Source organism: Leuresthes tenuis, unplaced genomic scaffold, assembly GCF_036924035.1.
Source record: "Leuresthes tenuis unplaced genomic scaffold, fLeuTen1.0.hap1 SCAF_4, whole genome shotgun sequence".
Taxonomy (NCBI): domain Eukaryota; kingdom Metazoa; phylum Chordata; class Actinopteri; order Atheriniformes; family Atherinopsidae; genus Leuresthes; species Leuresthes tenuis.
Genome location: NW_027325358.1, coordinates 22,041,753 through 22,068,252, shown reverse-complemented (window position 1 = coordinate 22,068,252; position 26,500 = coordinate 22,041,753). Strand labels below are relative to the sequence as shown.

Here is a 26,500-nt window from a genome sequence, read left to right as displayed (position 1 = left end):
ATGCATATAAATGTATACCTTCTTCAAAAGTGAATAAGGAAATCATAGTCTGAATTACTAATAACTGTCAGTGTTTCATCCCCAACCAGTCAAGGCAGATGGTGCTCCTCCCTGAGTCTGTTTCTGATAGAGTTTTTCGCCTGTCACCTATGCCAGTTCAAGACAAGAGACTTAATCAAAAAGATCATTCAATGAGATCTGTTGGATTCCTCAGCCAAACAACTTGTCATAATCTGTTATTTTATAAAGACCACTGTGCTGAACTTGAGTGGATTGAATTGGACTGTATTCAATTGGACTGAACTGAATTAAACTTGATAAAATATCAGTGGGTCTTGATCCCTGGATCGTAACCCGTCAATGGCTCGATTCTACCGTTAAAATCCAATTCAATAAGGTTTTGCTGCAGATCCCCCAAAGTCTAAACAAGGCTTGTGGGGTGTGCACCATCAATGCACTTTCAGAGTGAGTGGAGCCATTTAAACTGTGCATCAGCTGTCCCACCTGCCGGGTGCCGCGCCCCAAATCTAGGGGCGAAAACTTGAAATACGTTAGTTGCGAGGTATTCGTAAAACACGTGAGATGACCAATGCCGATGTGGTCTACATTGCACCATGGCATCCACTGCCTGGAAATCTTTAGGCTTTTATAAGAAGAAAGGAACACAGGAGAGAAGTCTGTCAAGGATTGATTAAGTACAGCGGCTGCACAACAGATGTGAATACTAAACTGGTTGGTTGTCATGGTGAATTCCTGAATGCCGATACAGCTAACACAGGCAACGACAACAACTCAAGAAGATACAGCGGACATTTTCCAACCACAGCATAACTACAACGGGCAAGGTCAAAGTTAATTACAGCATCTGTTGCCCATTCAACTGCTGAAGATTTATGATCTTACAGTGTGGTAAGGAGTGACTGCTTTTTCATGGTGATGCTGTTCAGACATGAGAGCTGTGGTAAAAGATAACAACTACTAAGTATTCCTCTGACAAATGGGTGCCAGACTTGTATGCCAAGACTGAAGTGCAACAAACACTATCAAATACATTTTTTTCCTGTGCTGTGAAGTAACAAAAACACTTGTGATTTCTCAGTTTTTTTGAATGAAGACCGGGGAAATTTAATTCAATTTACCAAAAAATATTACTGTCTGTGTGGAGAACTGCATTAAACTGAATTAAATCTCATCAAATCAAAACCTAATTAAAGCCAATGAATCATCTATGAACTGTATCTTACCCGTTGTATCTTGGTAGATGCACACCTCTAGTTTCCATGTTGACTGATGGCATATTTTCACAAAGCAGCACTTAATCGAATCACCTACGGTATATCTTTAACGTATCATTGTGATGTTTTATGGCCATTCTAAACACTTTTATATGAGCAGTGAGCTGCAAATTCACAGCTCCTCTTGAAGGAGCAGTTGTGCCAGAGGGAATCCAGGGTGTTTTTTTCTGAAGCATAATGCACATTATTACATTGACTTTTAGGCAGTTTTTTCTGCTTAACTGAAATAATATTTGTGTTCATGGCATGGTTGCAAGCATCAATTTCCAGTCTCTACAAACCCCAACAAAAGCTGCTTAAAGCAAATCTGTGCATCCAGTAAGCATACTCATTCATTCAGCTATAGCCCAAAACACATATATGCACAGACACTTTATCTTTTCAACACATAATAAGAAAGTCTTCTAAATATGTAAGGCACCCAATGCTGTTCAAAGCAATGTTTCTCCTCAAACTGTACATGGACTGAAGATAACCATCAATTCACAGGTAAGTACAACGCAGTCCTGACAGATCCATTTTGTTCCCTGTATTGAGAAACTTATTTGGGATCTCTCACCGAGTCTGATATTGCCAAGAGTATAAGCGTAAATCCATCAGCACTGAACAATAACTGATGAATGACAAGTGGAATTTGTGCTTAACTTATTTGCATAATATCACGGACCAAAGAGAACATTTAACACATCAGACAGTAAAATAGACACTTCATTCCTTACACACCTATACGTATATGCACCTACTGGGACAACACACACAAATTTGCATGTCTGCATCTTTTAATCCTCACAAGTCCGTATTCTTTAGTAGATGCCATGTATTTCATTTCAGAGGAAACAGAATTTTAGATCCTCTGTATGGGTAAATGTTTGATGATATTCCAACTGGAAAATAATGTTGTTTGTTGCTTTATATCAAAGTTCAGGAAAGTCCCCTGATCAGCAGATCCCATCTTGTGTTCTGATCAAGATAATAATAATAAAAAAAATAGTCCAAAAAGAACACATACACACAACTCTTAGTTTATTGCTCATATTTTTCTTATTAGTCATGCTCAGGGCACTCAGATTAGTGATGGTTTGCTCAAGGCTGAGAGGGATGGCAGAGAAAGAGCAGCCTGAGGCATTTTAGATAGGGTTCAGAAAACAAGGCTGGGAGCTATTATGAAAATTGAACGCTGACTTTCAAAGTTGAACTGGGAGAACATATGAAAACAGTGACCAATAAAGCTGGTGAGATGAGACAGCATGAAATACAGGAGAGAAAACATTCAAAGAACTCATAACAGAATCATTCAGTGACAGAGAAAAGAAGAAGAAGCAGCTCTACGTTGCAAAATTATTCTCCTGTAGACTGAAAAAAAACATATTATAGCAAAGTGTTCTTGTGAGGCTAACTGGTTAAATGTATTTTTACAGGCTCAGGACAGGAGAAATAGCTTTAAAGTGCATGAAGAGTTACTGTGTGTGCGAGGCCACATTTTCTAAAAATTACAAGGGGTGGTGGTCTGCTGTGGAAACCAATATGAATACTTGGTGAGTGGTTAATGATGCCAACCATATGGCTGTGAACGAATACACATTCTGAGCAGCGCCGTGAAGCCTGGAAACTTCCAGAATCCCATTTCCAAACTAAGTGACGTACAATAATTACTCTTTGGATCAACATGTGTTCCACATTGCTCAACTTTCCAAAGTGAACACAGTCAGACAGATTAAAACTAATCCAAAAGAGAGTTATTTTTCTTTCATGATTTTAGTATCCACCAACAAGTAAAAGAAAAGGAAAGAAAAACAAATTTGCTTTGCAAAAATAATTTGAGTATTTCTGTGTGCTGTGCTTTAAACACCTTAAGCCTTTGCTTTCCACATAAGTGCATCCTTATGTGGAAAGCACATAAGGATGTGGCTTTTTTTTGGCTTGGAAAATGTAAAGTTTAAAGAACAGTTGTTCAAAGAGCAGAGAGTAGACAATAGTTTGTCAAAATGAAAATGTGACCATCTTGATGAAGTTAAGTTGAGATTTCAGACAAGCTACTAAACACAGTTTCAGGTAGTGTTTTGTCAATGAGATCTTCCCTGCTGTAATGGCAACCATCTGCATATGCCTGGAGGCTGTTATGTAGACTTATCCTCATTAAAGCTGTTTTTCAGCAAAAATTCCATAATGACTTTTTAGCACGTTGTAATTGAAGTGGTCTGAGAGGAAACTAGACTTTGTTTCCGGCTTTAGATCATCTAACCCCGCATGGGTTACTTTGGCCAATCACAAATTTTCACAAAGGAAGTTGGGCGCTCACACTGGGGGTTTTACAAACGCAGACGTGTGCATGTCTTAGATGATGGAAAATTCTGTTTTAATGGGGGAAAATCTCTCCATATGAAGTTGCGATTAGTGGTAAAAGCTTCCTACACTTTAACCAGAAAAGGAGGACAAGCTTAAAGGTCCAGAAGAGAGTTAGACTACAAACACATTAAAATACACGTGAACATCTAAGTATTGTTCCAGTATTTAATATTGGACCCTCACCACCCTTTTTAAAAAAAAACAAAAAACGTTCTGCCTACAGTCATTCATGTGCACCACAGAAATGCAGTGACATGGTTCTATAAGAATCCAAGGCCTGCTGATAGCGTCTGACTTTAATAAATCCTTTGGTATGAAGGCGGAGTTGGCTTGCTCTTGCTGAAAGCTAGTGGCAAGGGTGTTAAATGTATGCCAATTAGCTTTCAGCACCGATGAATCACAGGCCATTGGGTACAAGGTGTAAGCCGCAATCCGACTGAAACGAGCCCTGTGGCGACATTTCTGGAAATTTAAGTGGAGTTGTTGGTGAGAGTGGATGGATATACGAGGAACATGAAGAAATATGACATCAGGGTGAAACAACTGGTGCACATATGTTTGTGTCAGTGGTATATTATTATCTTTCAAATGCTGTATATCACTGTGTCCTGCATGTACGTGTACACACTGAGGTGTCCAAAACAAGCGCCGACAATACAGAGAGATGCACTCTCTTTCCTTTCCAGTGCTCTTTCCTGTTTTTGGCTTCAGTCCTAAATGCTTCGAGCGAGGGCTAAATTCCAAAGCACCTAATATCCATTCTCTAGTAACGCAGGAAGTTGACGCTTTAGTCTTCCCTGCTCTGACCTGTGACCCCCACCGAACCCTGACCTCTTGCGGACCACGTGACAAACCGAGCAGACGTGAAGGCTGTCACGTCAAACACAAACCAGGTTCAGCTGGTTATCTCTGATCCAGAGGCTCCTTGAGCCAAAGTGCACTGACCAAGTAAGTTTCAATTTCAGAGTTATTTCTGCCAACTCCAAACATCTTAATGTTCCTGTGTCATTTTTCAGAGGGTAAAATGAGAGAGAATTCCACAGCAGATCAAAGACGGATGGATGAAGGACAGACAACTGTCATCCTGTGGATGTTACACCATGATGTCAGACCTTGGCTTGTGCAGATGTAGCTACTGAAATGAAAACGCATACTTCTTATTTTCACTTCTCTTCCATTTATATTTTCTAGGGTATTTCATTGTTTATTTCTGATTATGTGGAAGACAGCAGAGCCAAACAGAATACAAGTGAGGACTACAGCTTATGTTGACAAAATTACTACTTTTAATTTAGCATTTAATTGGCAAAACACTACAGCTGAGTTTAAAAGAGTATCTACCTCGTAATTGTGTTAGAAGAAGAAACATTTCATTATGGTACATGTGTCAAAGTTCAGGGAATTTGTATATTCACAGATATACCCAATGTTGGTGTACTTAAAATAACTGCTGAGCTTCTTCCAAGTAAAACACTAGATATTTGAGAGCTTTTCTTTTCACTCTTTTGCTTCATGTGCCTTTCAGCTCTTGGCTGTGAAATCACAACAGGAAGGCAGAGATCAGCCAGTGGATATAAGCTCATTTCTCATGTGACAACCTTGACCTACTAATGCAGAGATGGACGTGATATTCACAAGACAAATGCCTCACACACATCCTTAAAGCACAGGCATACGTGTCTCTGTCAGTTTTTCTTCTGTTTTATTTAATATGTGTCTGCACAAACCTACATATATTTTTTTAGTTTATTTGCACTTCATTTGGTATAATTTTCAGGTAGGCCTTTGTGAGCCAACAATGATGTTTTTTGATATGATTATGAAGGGCTGTCTTTAGTTGGAAAATCTAAATGTTTATCTTTGTGCATAGCTGACTCAAATCCGACACTTAGGAATCTATGGAATCTGGTGGTGTATTATGCTGAATATAAATAAACAGAAGGAAGTTAGTGTATGTTTATTGCTGCAGAGCGAGAGGGCAGCACCCCTGCACATATGCACTGGGCAGATCTCGATATACATGGAGCGTGAAAAAAAAAGCATCTGGAGATGTTTGTGGTTTTTTTCAAGCTCTGAGAACATCTGTATTCTGAACCGTTAAAACTGATACAACATGTAGTGCATATGGCCTAAGTCTGGCTCTCAGACTTTTAAACATTTTATGTGATTAGCTCTAATACCCTTAGCCCTCATTCAGCCACTCTTACCCTATTTGTCCTTCACCCAGACACAGCTAGTTTATTTACTTTAGAAGCTAATGGACAGAACGAACTTGTTTTGGAGTGGGGAATTTGGGTGATGAACAGGAGCCGCAGTCAAACCTGTGACTTCCCCTCGTTCCTCTGCTCCCCATTGGTCTCTGGAGGATGATAGCTCAGCTCCTGAGTATGGAGGAGGACTAATTCCGTCCAGCTGGAGTTTGACAGCAGTGACAGAGCCTCCATATATCCAAGACACTGGGTTCTGGATCTCATCACTAGCCTTCCTCTGCTCAGCCAGTACGCTTATCTTTCCATGAGCATGAGTGGACAAGAAACCTGAAACAGGGAATGCTCCTACTCACTTCGTGAAAATAGATTTAATAGTCCAGACCAACAGACCAGATGCATGAGAATAAAATGTTATGTTAGTTCTGGATGTGATGTAAAACAGTGTTATACTGTAATATTTAATTGTACAAGTGACAACTATGGTAGTTTGAAACAAAACTACCACAGAGTCAAGAGTCTACAGCCAAGGTAGCAGCTCTGCAGGGATATACACATCCTGTGTATAAAACCACAATAATTCTTGGAGCTAAATGCTAAGAAGATTCAATTTGCGCAAAACATGACTAGATAGAGAACTTGCAGATCATGAATCAATGAATGTATTAATCACATAGCCTAAGAAAATAATACCACTCCCAAATTAGGATTTTTCTGTAAACAGAGTGAGGAGACTGCCAGGCACCTCACGATGCTTGTTAGATGGGTACTGATGATGTTCTGGACATTTTTACTTACCCGCACCAAAGCCCACCAGTCTTGGGATGTGCACATCCCATGACAGTTTGAGGAATGAAATACAAACCAAAAACCTGTAAGGAGTTCTTCAGTTGGGTACGCTAATGTGATTGGTCAAGTGAGCAAAATGTTCGCTACATCAGAACTCTCAAAAGTTGTTTCTATTCAAAAGACTTAACGGAAATAAACCAATTATCTGTGTGAAAATGCTTCAGGCTCTAAAAACAAACAACAACAAAAAAACCAAAATAATATTCCCCTTTGCTTCTCACGTCTAGTAGTGACGACTTTAAGGCAATGAGAAAAAAGAGCCAAGACATGGGGGCTGTTTGGTTGCTCTCTTCAGGTTTTGAATTTGATCTTCAAAAATGTTGTGCATGTGAGGTCTCAGACAGCCAGGATTTTCTAGCTCAACTTTCAGTGTGTGCATATTGTAAGAGGCACTTAAGTGGTTCACATGACAGCTACACTGACCCTGTAGAAGGACAGACAAAGAAAATAAGAGACTCAACATGTTTGCCATTCATTAAGTTTCAAATGGAAGCTGTCTGAGAAAAGGACGGAGGCACATTCAAACAATTTGTGTGTAAAAAAAAAACTGTAGGTCAGAGTCACCTTTGGCTTGATCCAACAGACATTCCAACCGTGCCTTGTTGACAACTACACAGAACAGCTGCTTTGCTTTATACCATATTATGATAATAATTGTACTTTTTCAGACTGTGTAATATGTCAGGTCTGTTAGACCAAGAACTGCTGCACAAGCGTTATGATCCCCAACCCTGACCTCAACCACACTTGCACAAAAGAAATGGAGTTGTCAAAGTGTCACTTAGCCAACAAGCTAATGCTAAGCGCCCCAGTGCTTCTATTATTGCCAGCTGTAAAGAGTTAAATTAGAGGTTGGCCTGGACATGGAGGGTGACAACACTTAGCCAGTGGCCTTGTGTTCACCCATTCATGGTGCCACAGGGGTTAGAATCCCAGAGTGAGTATGAGGTGAAAGGTCACTGGCAACACCTCTCGATCAAGGGGAGAAAGGGACACTTGGTGGGTATGGAGTCTATAGAGAGATTTTGTTGAACCAAAATAGAGATCTCCACCACGATGAAGTGGCAACAAGACAGAAAATGAAGTAAAGTTGAGGAACCAAACCAGCGCCTTCAGACCGTAGCTGTTTGTGTTTCCACAGCAGTTTAAAGGCCTATGAACACGCAGCTGTGAAGCCATAATGAAAAGGAGCGAAAGCACTTACACAAATCCCGCAAAGTGGAATATTCCTATTGGGTACAATGAGGTGGGACACTTTTTTGTGATCTAAAAACTGCTGTGAGGACGCTGTATAGCTTAACTATTTAAGCAGGCGTCCAGAGACCATGTACAGAGGCTGTAGTTCCTCGATGCACCGGGGCCCTTTGCTGCATGTCTTCCCCCACTTTCTCTGCCTCCTTTCCTGTTTACCAACCGTCTAATAAAGGAATCTGGAGGCCAACAAAAACTGCTGTGAAACAATCACAAAGTATCAATATTCTTAAACATCCTCATTCAGAAAACACAATGGCGCGGAATCATTGCTGTATAAATGTATCTAAAAACATGACAGTTTGATGTAACACCACATCCTCACTGTTTGTATTACAAAATGTGCAAAACAGAGCCCATAAAAAGATGAAAATGCAGTATGGACAGGGACTCAGTCAGTAGGATGGTTCTCATAATATGACATATTAGAATAAAGTTTAATCAACTTCAATCAACAAGCTCAAACAACTAAATGGGATCAGTGGATATGTCGCATAAAAGGTTAAATGGCTTTCAATAACATAAGATACATATGTCAACAAAGCAAAGACAGAGATGCAGATATGCTGAACCTTCCAGTTGTTAGCTGCTGTGTCAAATGTTGTACAGGAAGCAGAGAGTAAACGAGCATGTGATGAACTGTAAGGTCTTCAAAAACAATCCCTCTTACACAGGGCAGTGAAAGTCAAATACGCCGTGGGCCAAAGTTAAAAACTTGGACAAAGTCACGAGTCCTGATATTCATTGGAAAAAATGTCTCCAATTGAGGAAGTTTTTCCTTCTCTTCAGATATAACGATGAACCTTTTCATATGGAAACAAACTTAAGTTTTGCATAAACATTGTATCTGGAACACGCAAAGCTTAATACTATGAACACGTGAAATCAAATGTCAAATAAATCTCTGGGATTCATTTCTTAAACAAAATTTCTTTCTCTATTTGTAGCTTTCTGAGTGAAATTTCAATCTTTTTTCACAGGCTAACAGGCGACTGGTAGCATGAGGTCGCTAAAGAATGTCAACAGAGGAGGGGGCGCTTGTGGGTCCTGATTGACGCCAATGCACCAGCAGAGCATTCCGGGATTCGTAGCATTAGCGGTGCATGTCTACCAGTGGGCCAGCTCTAACAGACATTTGGTGTTATCTCGTGCGCCAAATATAATTACACTGCGGGCATAGATCTATGCTCTAACACAAGGACAAATGCACAATGGAAAGTATGAAGACCTGGAAAATTAACTAAACAGAAATGAAACAGTTACTTCCCTAGGTGGAGAAAATAGGGGGTCAAGAGCCAGATCCAACACAAGACAAGTCTTATGTTGACTTTCATGTATTCAGGAAAATTAGCTGTTATCAATTTCCTTCCCAATTTTTTGGTCCATCTTCTCACTCTTCTTATCACTCCTACATTCACTCCCATCTCCGTTTAGATACAGCCAGTGTTTTGACTGGACACCACCCAGAAATTCAGACTAAAATATTGGCACAATAGTGGGGAACAAAATCACAGGAAGGAAATCTAGGAATAATCCTATACTTGATATAACTGTGCATAGAAGAAGTGTTAACAGTTCTAAACTTAACACAAATAGCAACAGACACACACTTGTGTACCCATGTGGCAACTTGTCTATTTTCAGCTGCGAGCTGAAAACAAATTGTTCTCAATGCCAGTTGTATTGATTGGAGTACCACATATGGAGATGACAAAGACATCTCCTTGCATTCTTTTCTAAACTATCTTCAGAAACAAGCATTTTGGGGAGAGTTTGACATTTTTAGGAAAACACGACCCTTTCACCAAGTCCAAAACCCTTTTTCAGACAAAAGCATAATTAAATATGTAACATTAATAGCATAATTAATCTGTAAAAATCATCGCAGACATTGGTCTCTCAGTATGTAGAGGGCATACTGTAGAAAAACAGTTTTTATAACCGTCACAACTGTCACAATTATAATACGTGTTTTTGCTAATTTACATTGCATTGTAACAGTCAGTGTTATAAAAAAAAAAATCTGTGATTCATCTATTTAGTGGTTTGAAATATTGGATTCCCCATAACAGCTGATCATGAACCAAATTAACCCACTGCTGCTGTGCCTGTTATTGTGACTGCAGCAGTTCACATTGTGCATTCCTGAAAGTTATATATACAAGGACTGACCGAGCTAGAAAGCCATCATGATTTGATTTTTATAGAAAACATTCAGGCTGCTCACTCGAACGTGACACTGACACATTTAGTTCATATTAGACTAGTGGAAAGCAGTGCCGTTTAAGAAGGGCTTCAAACGTCTAGTTTCTGTGATTCATTCAGTCTTGTGAAGTTTGACAGATGGAATGAATTACAACACCTTTCTTAAGATGTGCTAGCATGTCAGTGGGATACTAAGAACTAGATGATGGAAACAGAATGTCTTTTGTGCTCAGAACAGCAGTGACAGGTGATAAAATTGGTCAATGTGGGGATGTGTCTGACATCTGGGACAACATCTTGACTACTGGGTGATGTAGTGATGGCATTTTGTTTACTACTATTATCATTGTGGTTCTCTGTTAATTCAACGAGCCATTCTCCTTTCATTCCTACTGAGTTTATAGTCCTCTAACCATCAGACACTCAGTGGGTTTACATGATGAGATTAACTCGATTATAGCTATAGTTGGGTTATGCTCCTTATCTGAGTAAGGGTAATTATCATTTGTTACATGGTGGTGAATGAATCGAATCACTGGCACAAAGCATGCAATACCACAGTAGATAAGAGGCACCTGTACCCATTTCAACTATCGCTAATAGGTCTTCACCACCAACAACAACAAAACTAAGGCATTCGAGCAAGATGAAGTTACGTCCCTCTACATTTGTGATGAGCTGGTTATGGCACAAACGCGATACACAACGGCACATTCTCCATCGCGTTGTTTGTTTCTTTCTGACGGCGGCAACAACAACAGTAATATCGTCTCCTTCGACTTCCGGGTGACGATTGCGGGAAAAAATCTCGAGCATGCGTAGAACACTTGATCCGATCCACTGTTGTCTGCAGGCACGTTAAGTGGGCAGTCGGATCGAGTTATCACAGGGTCTTAATTCGATTGCAAGTAACCCGATCAGATTCTATTTCTTGTCGGATTAAGCTTGTTACATGAGCTGAATAACTCAATCTTATTGTAATTTAGCCATTAATCCGATCCGATTGCCCGCATGTAACCGCACTGACTGAGGGACATAAACCTGTGTTAATGTGTGTGCTGCCTTGATAGGTATCTATTCCAATGTTAACATCTGTATTCCTTGCTGATATTGTTACTTACTCACTTGACTGAAAGATTCTCTAAATTCTTTTGAAAGCGCTGAAAGCAAAAAAATAATTGCCATAAGCTCTATCCATTAAATAGTTAAAAACTTTAAGAGGATTGTTTCAATCAACATTATTTGAAGGGTCAAAAATATCAACAAGAGCAAAGGGATTAGCCCCAAATCTCCTGCTGGCTGACTCGGTAAATTAAAAATGACTAACCTACTGAGCCCAGTTAGAGCCGCTGAAAGCAGCAGACTTGCAGGAAATGAAGGCCCACTGGAGAGTAAACAAACAACATACCATGAGATCAGGAACCCCAAGAGGCAGTTAAGTCACAAGAGATGAGACCGTTTTAATGGGGCACTAAAACTTGTTTTAAGTACCCATCTGGAATAGATTCTCCCAGAATGTGGCTGTTTCACAGCTAATGATGAGTGACGAGTCACGCCATCGTCGTCCCCTTGTCTCAGAGCACAAGTATTTTTAGACTGTGCCTTACAAGCATAGACATACACTAAAACTTTGGGATTCTGAAATGCAGACAGCTTTGCATACAGATTGTTAGGAGCAATCTGGTATCTTTGCCATGAAAAAAAAAAGAGAAACATCAGTCAGCTGCAGTTTCTGTGCAAGTCCTTATGGACATCACCATCCATATACTGTTACAAAGATGTGTTATTCTCATCTCACAGCTTTCAGGAAAAGTCACGCAAGTGCCCACTGAGGAGTTGCTAAAGCCTTTTTACGTGCACACAAACTCACTCATTTGTAGGGTATTTCGTAAAATAATCATTTGGAAACTCTTTTTGTTTGGTCAGCATATGCTCCTATTTGTTCTCGGCATTCTTATTAAAAAACCTGATAAATTATGAGTCCTTCATGGTTTTCTGAGATTCACATTTTTTGGGAATTACCTAAATTCCTATACTTCATTTTCATGGAATCAACTCATTCCACAGTAATTAGCAAGCCACAAATTAGTCTCACCTTTTAAATCTACTAAATTCAAAGTTGAAGATGCAAAATGCACAAAAGCTCTGTTTGTTTTCTACTCCTCTCTACTCTCTCCAGGGTTAACTTCATTGACAGCACATGACTACCTTCCAACACAGCACCACCAATCAGCCCCGCGGTATTGATTTAAGCTGGAGAGGCACAATCTGCACAGTGAATCAGACCAATAAAGACGGCTCTGTCTCTGCCAACAAAGCAGCACTGCTCCAAACAGCACTCACGTTTCTGCTGATGGAGAGAGGAAAAGTGTAGGAGTGGACCGGTCTGAAAGACTGCGGTGTGAAATAAGACATTCTCAAGCACCAAGGCAGGACTGCATTCCATAATTTCTGCAAATATTTGTATACACCAGTTTGGGAATCTCAAGCTGTGCTAAATCAGAAGTTCTGTGAGTGTTAGCGTTGCAGGAATCTTTGCTCCATCAGCATACAATGTCAATGGACACTTGAAATAGCAAGTAAATGTTCCAGCTGAGTTTTATCCTGCTGTGAGGGAGACAAGTGGGTTTGTTTGTGTGTGTGTGTGTGTGGGTGCGTGTGTGTGTGTGTGTGTTGAGAGAGAGGGGGGGTGTAGGAATGAGTAAGGCAGTGAATGGAACAATGAAAAGTCAAGAGGGCTACTTGGCAAAAGTGCTAGACATCCCACTTTAGCCATTCATAGGACAAAACCAAAATCAGAAAAGGCTGATTTTAGGAATTATAATTTTTCTCTTTCCTTAACCTGTAATAGAAAGTCATTAATTGATATATATATATATATATATATATATATATATATATATATATATATATATTAGTAATATCAATATCAATATCTCAGCGCTAATGATGTGGTCCACATGGCTTTTATTTTACAACCTCGAGAGCTGCTCTTATTATCTCTTCCTCTGACATTTGCTAAAAACAGAATTACACTTGATGATTGAAAAAGAGACAGGAGTCTTTTCATGCTGCAGTCAGAGGAGCTATGGAATGATTTTATGTGTCAAAAAGAGAAAGTGAGAAAAAAAATGGAAGGAGAGGGAGCACGCTAAAGCAAGCAAAGTAAACAAGTTTTGGCTTGAGCTCGCTGGAGTCACTAGGTTTAGCAAAACATTCCAGAGTCTTTGAAACAAGTGGCCTTGTGAGACAGACACAAGAGGGCTTTAAATCACTGAACAGGAACAGAGCTGAAGGTCTCTAATTCAATAATAAATATCTCAAGAGTGTTCACCTACATGTCAAGTTAAATGACTACCAGTTACCTGCAGGAAAATCAGTCAGGACAGCTTTGCTCAACCTAATAAGCTGGGAGAGGACAATGTGATTACACGACATTACACGAGGCCATGGCTGCAGAAACCGGGCTGTCTGTGCAGTTACTGCGCTTTCTACTACAAAAATAAAAATGTAAAGATAGAGGGAATTTGTTACAAATAATGCATTGTACTTTACTCACGCTAAAAGAGTGTTATACAATGTTATTTATAATGTTAACAGAGGCTGTCATTGATCTAGAGGTAATATCGTTCACGCTTCTGTTACGGATGAAACATTATCCAACATCACTCGTACAACGGCTGAGAAGCTATGAAACTTTGAAATAATAGCTACTTGACGCTTGTGTAATTGCACGTCATTGCTGTTAGAAAGTAAAACAAACCATTGTTACAGCTCCATAAAGCACAGGCAAAATTGAAATGTCCCTTAAAGCTGAGAAATGACTAATCTAAACAATGCCTGGTGTGGCTTGAAGAGGTGGTCACTGCTCCTGGATTTTCCTCCTGGTTGGATTTTTAATAATAAACCAAATACTGTCCTAAACACTGGTGTTCAGCGTGTCCTTTAGCCGTATGCAGCTCTACGAGCTGTGTAGTAACACTTAGATAAAATTGTGTAAATTAACAAGAGATGAAGTTTCCATGAACAGTAAGTGAGAAGACTTGTGTTAGAATGGTTTACTCAAACTGCCATTAATATTAAAAATGTGTCTAAACATCACGCCACCACAGAAAGAGAGAAATATAATTGATGAAATCATAATCCAATTCAGTGATAAAGGTGAAAGGATTGTGAATTAACCTTCTGGAGAGCATACAGATGAGTTGGGTAAAAGTCTTTATAGAGACTAAAACAGTGCCGCGCTCAGAGTAGGTGAGAGTAAAGAAAACGTCAATGGAAACAATTCACATGAGTTAGACAGGAGTTGCTTAAAACATGTTGATAAGACAGAGAACTGTGTTTTACTAAATTGTGGAGTTGAACTGTAAAACAAATCTCATCAAATCAAAAAATTAAAAAGATTTCCTAAAAGCACTGGCTTCAAATCGGCATCAACAGTTCAACTTAAAGGGGATACAAGGGGTCAAGTTTTGGGGGTAAAATGTTCCTGGTAAAATGTTCCTGGCATGTGCAATACCCAGTAGAGCTTCACAGCAATCTTGGAGTGCAGCTCACGCTTCACTCGTGAGATACCCATGGACTTCAATAAAATCTCTGGGACAAACAGAGATGACAGAAAAAAATTCTCCTGGCCTACTTTTTTCTTGGCCTCATGACTAAGATGTGATGCAGGCACAGTGGGGAAGACAGTGGACCAGTTGATGAAATAATAAGGAGGTGCCATTTATAGACACACAAATTGAGCAGCTTGACCTAAATGTCAAGGCATACTGATACATGATGTCTTCACAGGGGAACAGGGCCTTAAGAGGAACATCCCAAGCTAAATGAATGAAGTAAATTGTCTAAAGTAATAAGTAGAATGAGCACAAAATAAAACACTCAGCCACAGGAATTTAACCACTGATATGTGACGTGAATAACATTGATTATCTCATTACAATGACACCTGTCAAGGAGTGGAATCTATTACACTGCAAATAAACAGCCAGTTCTGGAAGTACATGTTTTCACAGCAGAAAACCACTGCTTCCTATTAGCTTAACCGGCTCGCTAATGGTGTGTCAAACATAGTAATGGTGGATAGAATCAAGGGAAAATATCGTTGTTCAACATGTTCTTAAGCTTACTGAACAACTGGTGTGATAAAAGACTTGTATTGTTTCTTATTGCAGATGGTTTAATTACACTTTGATTTAGTAGCTAAGTTGTTGCCAGTGCTAGAAAAACATTATCTCCGATTAATGCCTCCATCCCCATCTCTGTGCTATCTGGGTAAGGAGAGGCTACAGATCAACTCAGAATGTGTTAGTGAATTATCAGCAAAGTTTTTATCGCCTTTCATCTGGTTCATATGCTGTTTAACTCCTGAACCCAATAAAGCCCAGAGAAAATCAATGACCCACACTCTGACCTTAGCTCTCATCTTGGCAGTTGTACAAATTGACATATTTTTGTTTATTTGTAGCTTTTCAAGTTAAATCAGTGATTAAACTTTCCATTCTTGCTGTGAAAGTATCTTGTTGTTGAAGGTAATTTGCTACATAATTGCTTGCTGCATTTTCATTCAAAGAGATCTCCGCTGATGTCACAGTGGTGCGCCCCATCTGACTTCCTCTTTGGGCATCCTTCAACCATGAAATGGCCCTGTTGGGTCCCTGTAGAGCCCTGTTGGACCACAATAGACCAAGAACATCTGTTTGGCCTAACAGAAGCAGGGCATGAGTAGACCGGAACATGTCTATGGCCCTCCCACTGGCCCACCCTTAAGTCACACACAAAAGCCTGGTTACCACTCGACAATTAGACATTCAAACACAAGTGGTAGCACAATAACAAAAAATACACTCTCGCTCTCAAACATTAGCACTCATACATAATAATTCCATTCAGGAACTTTCAATTGTCATCAAGTTTGTTCAAGCAAAAGATCTTTTTATGATGCTGAGGTCTCTCACAGCTGTGGTACAAAGCACATGAACTCCTTTCTTTAAGCAAATCATTCTGACATTTGGTTTCCCACTGGATCAGCTGGTTACGTGTTGACACACTGCCAGTGTCCTGTAGTACTGGACAGGCTATTTTGTACCTGTGCCTGTGTTGTCATCTTCTGGAGTGAAACAGTTTAGCAAAGACTCACTGTTTACACAGCGAAACCTTGAATTAGTAATATATTACATCATGAAAATATTCTTAAGGATGTCCGGATCAAAGGTTTTTTTGTTGACAGATCATAACAAAATCACTGTGTAAACCTCGCCTAAAATGCCCGTTTTATGCCAACCCTTGAGAGCTTTGACAGGACCATGCCAACATGGCTGATGTGTGGAAAAATGTTCAAGTGGAAAACAGTCTAACATCCACCTGTAATGTCTGGAATTTGAGCCTTTTGTTAGGTGGTTGTGACAGCTTCATTCAATCAACCAATTTGATTACACAAGTTCAGTTGGCTAACTCAAGCTGAGGCTTGAAGCTGTGTGTTGAAGCTACACACAAAAAAAAGAGAGCAGAGAAGGAGTCAAAGACAACTTACCCTCTCCAAACTATATATTTTAAACAGCACTAACTGAGCTGTATAAAAAAGCTGTTCGCCTCTCTATATGCTGGATTGATTCCTTATTATTGATTCCATATTATTTACTTATAGCTTCCCTATTTAATCACAAGTGTGCGGAGCTGCATGCCCAGCAGTTAAGATATGAATTTCTTTTTATGTCACGGAGGGTGGTGTAGAGGGAGGACCCGGATGCAGATAATTATAAAGAAAACTTGATTTATTTCCACACAAACAAAAGCGCGGCTGAGCCGGAAAACCAAACACAGGAAACTATGAAATACAGGAGACTTTGAAAAAATAACAAAACAAAACTTGGCATGAACTATGAAACAAAGACTATGAACGAGAGCGAGTACAGACCAACCTGACAACTTGAATGGTGCAAAGGTGGCAAGGATCTGACACAGAACTGAGAGAACCTGGAAACTAAAATACTGTGGGGAGGTGATTGGTGATGGGGTGCAGCTGTGAAACGAAGACAGGTGACATGGATAAACCTAATGATGTGCAAGGGAAAAAATCATGGCATGAAATAAACCTAAAACCTGAAAACAAGACAAGACAAAAACAAAACTCCAAACGTGACATGACATTTTAAATATGTGGAGGTCACAAAAATGTTTTTAGTATAGTGAGTGCCATGTAAGATAGAAAAGGACATGTCAGTGCAAGTGGCCTGGAGGGAAAAGGGTGCTGACATATTTCAATAAGCAGTCTGTGGAGTTCTAAGTGCTCCTGTATTCAGCTGTATTGCTCAGTGTCTGGCAACAAATGTACAATATTCTAAAAAAAAATTGACCTTGTGTTTTTTTTTTTATACAGTTACACTCTGATGTCAATGCAATAATGTTTTTTCCACACTGAACTAAAATACTCAGAGCTCTTTGTGAGCTGATGAAATATCTGGATATCTACATTTGTTTGCACTGAAAGGCATCTGTGAGTACCTTGTTGGAATTTCACACTCTGGCCTAAAGGAAAGTTGTCAGAAAAAGAAATCTGATGGAAGCTTTGGTCTGCATGAAGTTCCATGTCCTTGTCTTGAAGAAGGAGGCTGGCTGAGGACAATTACCTGACGAGGCAGTGATCATTTTTGATGACGTCTTCAACATACAAAGCGCACAAAGGCTGATTTGGCAGCTGGGCTTTGTTAGTCCATAAATTCAAGGTTCTTCAAAACATCTTCCTCCCTTTGGCTGTAAACATGCTTAAATATGTGACGTGATCACAGATGTGACAAGGGTGAGAAAAGGCAACAGGACTATTGAGTTTCAGGATGAGTGAAGCTTCACTCTGACATGTAGTACTTGAGAGCATGTCGTGAGTGTTATTAGCTAATGCTCATGCGTCATCAAGGATCACATACCAAAATCATGTCATTGTTACGGGTTTAAGTAAATAAATATCACATTACGCATTTCAGTTTGTTTTTCACGGCAGCTTAAGACCATTCGCCCTCAAAGGATCCATTTTGTGTGGGGTATTTTAACAGGATGGCATACGGAATTGGTGCAGTCTCAATACGTAAGACCTAATAAGTCTATTTAAGTTGTATTCATACAGAAATCACGGGATACAAGATTACAAAGTCACGCTGTCTGATTACGATAAAAAACATGGAATTTCATCTAATAGAGTTTTATATGGCTGAGTTTCATTAGAGGTTGACAGCATAGCAAGCCTACATGGTTATAAACACAACAATAACAGGAACAGTTTGAAATATTCCTGCACTGTGTGGTCATGGCCACACATGAATGATGTCACACTGAGTCATAATGATTTAATGACATAGCCATGTTTTGTTACCAAATCTCAGCATTCTGCCTATAACAAGATGAAAACATGCAAGTGAAAACAAATGGGAAACTATAGATTTTTGCTCAAGCTACACGCCTATAAAGTTTGGTCCCTGCATCCTGTATGCCCTATGATGCTATCATCTGGGCAAAATGTGTCCAACAGACATAAACACCTGCCAAAGTACTCACAAGCATTCGTGCTACAGTACGAGTCTCCAGGCTGACATTCACACACCAACTCACGAGGAGAGCCGTAACTGGATCCTCTCGTAATTATGTAGGCTATAACTCTTCCTGCTTTCATGTTGGACAGTGAGATATGTGGCAACAGCCTGAAACATCCTGAACAGTGTTTGGCAGGAGATATTTATTACCTGATGCTCTTCACTTTGAACAAGTGAAGCCAGAGCTTCAGTAAGCACAAAATTCATTAGGAAAATTGTGTTCTCTCCTTTGAAAACAGCCACATGAGCATCTGCGCTGACTAAGAAATTGTTGAAATTCTAAAATAATACACCCAATCATCCAGTTATTTGTAACCCCAAAAGATGATTACACCGCTTGTGAAAATACTGTGAAATAGCCTGAACTTGTGGTTGATTTGGGCCATCTGGGGCCAACATTCCAAAAAAGCATCTCTATTAAACCATTCTCAAGCTGCTGTTCTTACATGTATGGAGGGATGTATGTATTATTTAAGAGAAAGCTTGATAAAGGGTTGGAACTTTAGTCTAATGGATTCAGCACAGCGTCTGCATATCCTGCCCATTAGTTATATATGGGCCAAACCAAACCACAAGCATCAGCAGGAGAAGCTGCTCAGAGGATAAATGACCATGCTGGTCATCTAAATGATGTTAAAGACAGTACAAGGAAATGCTAAACATGTCATAAAGCTGCCAAAAATGGGCTGGAAACATCGAACCTATCCAGTGGCTTTCTTTGTCATGCTCCAGTATTCCCATTCAGCCATTACACGTAAGTGATCTGTTGATCTATTGATGTTTATCAGAAACAAAACCGACTTTACAGAAGCTTTGGAGTGAATTCTGTCTTCTCTCTCAGACAATAATAATGCTGTTTTGCCAGAATGTTTAGGATTTTCTGAAGGAATTTGAAACTTCATGTTCTAAATTATGCTGGATTAAAAATACTCATCTATGCACAGAACTACATACAACAGACACAGTAGTCATTGACACACTAAATACAGCTTGCTACCTCAGTCCATGCTTTTTGACCACTCACCTGCCAGTTGAGTCTCTCGAGCAGGTTTGGTGAGCTTATCTAGTGCTCTGGAGGTAGAGGACCTGATGTGATCACCGAAAGACCTCTGCAGCAACAGCAGCCTCATGGAGCGAGACATGTCGACGAGCATCCGCCTCAACTTACCTACGTCAGACTGCTGCCCACACCTGTCTCTGATCAGTCCACCCCTGTCCACTGTTTTTCAGTCTCTATGTTAACACATTTTGTAAATGTGCAAACATGAAATCACAATCTGTCTATTTTCTCTCGCGTATCTTCCTCCATTACCTACATCTTTTTGTGTCTGTAGTGGTTTCTGCCTCCCTCTCTTCCTCACTCCGGTCTGTTTGTCCAGACTGTACACTCCCATCTGCTGCAGCAAGCATCAGTGCTGTAACTGCTGGGACACATCCAGCTAGTGCTGCAATGCTCTCATATTCTATTCTGCCAATGTGCGCGTGCTCATGTGCGTATAGATGTGTGTGAAGGTGTAAGTCTGGGTGAGTGCTTTCCGACACCAACTCCAGCACACTCCGTGAATATCTGACTGTTTTACAGTCACAGCTAACATTTAATCTCACATCCCCTTTTTTTTTTTTTTGGCATCCCTTCTTTGTCTCCCTCTTCATCGCATCCACTCTGTTTACCTGCCCTATCCTGTCTAGACACAGGCAGCATCAATGCCAGTTATAAAACCCATTTCCAATGTAGTGTGCCTGTTATAAAGCTATATGTTATGAAGATAGTATAAAATGCAGACAACACAGAATTTACACATAAACATGGAAAATATGCTGAAGAAAGAATGAAAGATAACTTTGAAGTCTTTTAAGATGGAGCTAAAGGACAAATGAAATGATAAAAAATCGTGTTTGCATTTATTAAACGAGCTGGAGTACACTTTTCTGCAACGTAAAATAGTCCAGTCAAGAACACGCATTCACTAAACATACCTAACTGTTGGAACGGGACATGCAGTTCTAAAAAACAAATCCTCACATACAAACACCAGCTCAAAAGGAATGAGTTATTGGCAAATACAAATGTACTGTAAGCATTATGTAACAAAACATTAAGCTGATGACATGAACAAAAACAACACAATGGAATCCATTACTGCGGCTAAGTTAATCGGATAATGCTGATTTAGCTTCTATTAGGCAAACAGAACTCCCTGGAGTCTATGAGGAGGCTTAGTCATTGGCTCCTGAAGAAAAAAATTTGATCAAGCAACTTCAGAGTAGCTGTAGTAACACTGTAGATGTTTCAGATGATTTCATTTCAATAGATACATTTTACCTCTGCTTATTATCTATTTCAATGTTGAAATTGAAGAGACAAGAAAAATCTGGGGAAATAGGATATATATTTTCATAAGGTCAGCATTTTCAAAGCTACATTGTGCAGTGTTGAGCGTACAGGTTATCAGCTGCGGCCCTTAGGGTTTCCTTCTGGGCTCTGAGGAGCTTTTAAATTTTTATGAGTTCATTGTTTTTTGGTTTAACAGACTGCAACTTTAAACTTTGTGTTGGTTCGCTGCTCTCATCCTTGTAACTTCCAGCCACAACAGGAAAAGAGCTTATAAGCAAAAAGGCTACATTAAACACAGTGTTGACTACCAAACAGCAGCTGGACAAAGTTAGCGACCAGTTAGTGGCCAAAGTGGAGCATTCAGCATCTACAGAGCCACATGTTTCCCTCAGGAGTTGGTGCAAACACAATATGTACTTAAAAGTAGACTGAATGCGTGACTTACTTTGTGAGACCAGGCAACTTGAACAAAATCTAGAACTAATGTCTCCAAGATGAATCAGTAAATAATTGCTCCACAATCTACTTTTTACAAGCTGATAATGGGTTACATTTTTAAAAAAGTTTGAGTTTACCTGCATTTATTGATTTGAAATACATTTCTCACAATCCGCTGAACTAAACACTTATGTGATTACGTGTTCTTAACGGTCATATGACTTTGTACAGGTTAAGCAACTCGTTCCAAGAGTGGGGTTGTAATGTGCAGTCATGAACAGGATGTACTGTTCAGGTTGACCTCCATTACATTCCACACTAAGCTCACACTTGAGAAAATTAGCCAATCAAGCTGATTGCCCCAGCAAGTGAAGGTAATGTACCCAGCATAGGCTTATTTGAGCTTGCTGATAGCATTGTGCTCATCATGGCCAATTAACTTTATGGTCTCCCAAGGTTTGCTGAGAGTGATAAGGCCTGATTCTAGGTCTTTACTTTTTCACGACCTTTTAGTCTGTGCCTCTGCAACTGTGGATTGACTTCTCTGACAACATTGTAAATGAGGATTAGGACATGATACCAAAAAAACCCAAAAACAAACATTCTATAAAAATGTCATGTTTTGCAGTCTTCTATCACACACCTGTTAGATTTGCATGACATCTGGATCAAATTATTGCTGTCATGCAAGACTGTGAGTGTGTGTTTAGTCCAAAACAGTCAAATGCAAACCATCTGTGTCAGTATTCATATCAAAACAACATATCAGTGTGCTTTCCCTCTTTGTCTCCTGTTTACCTGTGACAGGGGCAACAGACAGACTGTAACCTGGATATGAGGGGAAAATGACCTGAAGGGGGGAGGAGAAGGGATGGACACACGAAAACAATAGAGTTCTCATACAACAGGAAGGAAAGCCCTGCCAAATGCCTCCTCTGTCACACAAGCATTCGACATGCCAGGAGCGTGTCTGTACATCTAACTCCATAGTAGGAGAGGGTAACCCGACGACATACTGACCCACAAAGGGAGACAGGAGAGGTGGTGTGTGTGGGTTCTGGGTGGACTTCAAACAGTGTATATACAAACAATATGTGGGGGCCTTTCATCAAAACGTCTGTGAAAAACAATGCACAACTCAGTTTTTCTACAGCATGGCCATAAATGTGTCGGCGAGGTGAAGTATATATGCTTGGGTGTGTCCAAATATGACTGTAATTGTGTGCAAGTCTCTTTGAAGCGATTGTCTGCTCAAGGTCTTTATACCTTGATATTCAACCATACCCGCCCTCTAAATGTCTGTCCAATTTTCCTACAGCTCTCACTCACTCTCGTTATCTGATAACTTTGCACCATTTAAAAAGATGATCTTTAATAATACAGCCATTTGCAGATCATTTAAAACTTATATTGAACTAAAAATTGTGCCAAATGTTAAAACGGGGAAATGATTTGTGCAAGTGTCATATAAAACAAACATGATGGAACATCTCCATCCTAAGTTCATCCATCCAGGTTAACTGATGATCAGTAACAGACTGGGTATGAAAAAAGAATGACAGAGAGACTGACATTCATTTATTTTTCTCATGTTGAGATGAAAGTGGATCAGAGCGGTTCAACAACTTAAGAATATTGTTTGTCATAAAATCAGTAATTGTGGATTTCATCATCTAACCGAAACCACTATTTATTGGCTATGATTTTTGGGGCCTGATTCTGGAATTGAAACGACTGCATGGACTCAGGAATACTTCTGGAAATCATCATTAGTGAACAGTTTGCGAGTATACCCACAAAAGCAAGTTTAAACATTATAATGCACAGAAAAAGAAAAAAAAACTATAAAGTCATAGATGCTGTGTCCTCTGGGCTTACATGGAAAAGAACCATCTTGCTTGTTATAACTGAATTGTGCAAAAAACACCATCTGGGATGTTATGGAGGTCAGCCCAGAACTGTCATCTACTGGAAACATTTGCAGCATTATGAAAAGAGTGTCTAACTTTTAATCAGCAGGACTTAAAAAATAAAAAAACCTTCAAAAAAAGGTGAAAAAGCACCTAAAGTTCAATGAAAAACTTTGAAAGACTCAGAAAGTCTACAGAGAATCATTGCAAACCAGAATTTAAGGTGTTAAAACCTATTCCTTTTGCAAGATCTAAAAACATTCTGACACTCAACAGACCAAAAAAGATAAACAAAGCAAATCCCAGATAATTTCTTCCCATGAGGAGCATCTCTGTCACCTCCATGTTGTAGGTTATCTCTACAACATCTCTACAACTCTATCCCTCAAAAGAGGGAATAAACCAACTGGGGAGTGACAAAGCCTGCTGAGCCAGGACTGATTCATTAGAAAACATTGGCACACATCCTCACATTACCAGGAGGAAGGTTCAAAAGGGTATAAGCACCAGCTAAAATTATGAGAGAAGTGAAGGACCTGTGCAAAAAGCACTAATTGCTCACTTACTTACCCCCCAATGCTTTTTCCTCCTTATTTGAAGAAAAGCAACCCTTCTGTAAGTATTTCTAGCAAAACAGAGTCAAACAATATCTTAATGTCATGATACTGACTGAACACTTTGATGAAAGCCTGTATGTCCAGCACATTAGTAACATAAACGTCCTGTTATCCCAACGCTCTGTTTCTATAGGTAGTGGGAATGCAGACAAAAAGATAGGCCCCCGGAGAAGTAGTTTTCATGGCTGCTCCTTAGTGGGTAGTTCTACTCACAAACTCTTTGGTCTGCCAAAGCCTCTGTAGATCACAAAGCCTCAAATCCCTTCAGTTATCATGTGCATATACGATTTTGCATTTGATGACTTATGTCTGTTTTGCAGTGTTCAATTCAACTACAGCAAGGCGTTTATGCTTAAATTAGCCAGGCAGAGAAAAAGAGTGTGGACTGGATGGCCGTTTTCAAGCACAAGAAGGATCTTAAGAGTCGCACAGCAGTCTGCTGAAGCACTAAACTAAGAATCATTACACAATGCCTCCTTAAGCAGGGCAGGAGAGACTTCTGTTGTTGTAACTCAGGGAGTTCAGAAAGCCGAGTTCCTGTTGTAAATTCCCCCTCATACCATGGTTTCCTGTTCAAAGTACCACAGCTAAAGACTTGGAAGCCCAAAGAAAAGCTCCCAAGACTCTTCCAAGAAAGCAAGTTAAACTCTCCTGTTTTAAATGATTCTCAGCCTTTGGAAATATATTTTTGGAACAAGAAAAACACTTATGGTCATTATTGACCGGTAAACATTTCCAAACATTTTAAAATTTCAGAGCATCAAATCGTGTACCATTGTGTGATATCAAACAGGATACAGTAGAATCTTTTACACTTATTTGACTATTTTGTCCGTTTAATATCGCACAAAAAGCTACACGGGCTCCACACAGAAAGCAAGGGAGACTGTGCCAAATGGGAGGGGAGAGGAGGGGCTGGTCAGGTCTGAGGGGTGTTGAGTCTGGTGCAGATGGACAGAGGAAGCCAGGAATGTGACCTTGCACATACACAATTCTGTACTGGGTATGTAGTGATGGAGAAGACACAAAAAGTGAAATAAGGCAGACTCAATCAAAGAGTAGAAACAAGTATGAGGAAAACAAACATCGGTCAGGAGCTGTTATTGACTAGGTCAAAGGCAAAAGCAGCTTCATTTCATCTGTCAAAGCACCCACTCAGAGGAGAGCAATGTCCTCAGAGGGCATGTGGAGACAATAAAGTAGCTCGGAGATGACAAAGGCGAGGCATTCACTGTGAATAAGTGATTTGACTGTGACATTCTCTGAATTAAGTGAAAAGTGGTGTGGAAATGTTTTCCATTTGAAGATTGAAAATGCAGTCTGTTGGGGCCAAAGAGGACAGTCACATGATCTGCAGAGGAACAGGGATTCCTCGGCACTGTGTGTGCAAAATCTTTTTTGTTACATTCAGCCTAGTGAAAATACACTTATGTGCATTTATGACAAGAGTTAGATGAAATGATCTGCGCAATTCTCAGATATCACTGTGATGCATTCAACACAGGTACATGCAGAGTGGAGTCAAGCTATGGTTACAGCTCAACTTGGCCATTTAATTGGACCACTGTCCTTGTCCCAGTATACGTGGACGGAAGAGGGATCAAGTCATCTACTGAAGTGTGTCTGGCATTCTTCTATTTCTAACTTTTTCTATGGGAGATCATTGCACCTGTACATGTAACCAAATTAACTGTACATGTGGTCTTGTAGTTACATGAATGGTAATTTTGCCAGACTATGCTGTGGCTATAAAATCTGGATTTTATAGAGAAAAAAAACTGTCTTGAACTGCTTTGAGTGACCCGAGCTGATACATAGTCTACATAGACTAATTCAAACTGTGTTAATAAGACACAATTTGTGATGTGCTCAGTAGTTTGACTAAGCCTAACCTCCAAAAACATGTGAATGAGAGCAGCTGCATAATCTACTTACATACTTACAAAAAATGGAACTTAAAAGTAGAATCCTTCACACTGAATATTTTGTCTCATTGAGGAATGCATGTCACACATACAGGAGTGATCAGAATCCTAACCGCATTATCTGAGAGAGTTAGTAGACTTCGAAACAGTTTTACATGCGTTGAAACATCCAGTTTTGGTCTGGATAACACATTAATTCAGTTTTTTCTAGTGTCATGAAAACATGCTGACCGAGTAGCTGAACTTCAGTTTTCTTTTTTAGGAAGAATTTGGTTTCATTGCACTTAAAATGTGTAGTTTTTTCTTCCACTTACATTTTCCATGTGAAGAATACAGGTATGATAAATATCAGTCTGACTGACTGAAGCACAAACAGGACATAATAGAACATTATATGGTCGTTCCCAGGTCTTCAAATTAGGTAAATACAAACTCAGATAAACACGTGACTTATTACACAAAGTCGTTATTCATTTCACAAAAACGTCTGCCAGTATGCAGAACTGTCTGAAAAACTAAGCTCACCCTGTGATTCAG

General features: G+C 39.7%; 1 protein-coding gene across 2 annotated transcripts in view; it reads right to left on the bottom strand.

Moving 5' to 3' along the window:
- The window catches only part of dlc1 (DLC1 Rho GTPase activating protein), an 80,641-nt gene that overhangs the window by 28,058 nt on the left and 26,083 nt on the right, over positions 1-26,500 (bottom strand). Inside the window, exon 1 of one of the 2 annotated variants that reach the window (XM_072385089.1) lies at positions 19,763-19,888. The exons of the other annotated variant lie outside the window; for it this stretch is intronic. Within the exon in view, the coding sequence (XP_072241190.1) occupies positions 19,763-19,880 (118 nt within the window). The 5' untranslated portion in view covers positions 19,881-19,888. Of the gene's footprint in view, positions 1-19,762; positions 19,889-26,500 lie in introns of those variants that run through there. 2 annotated transcript variants of the gene reach the window in all.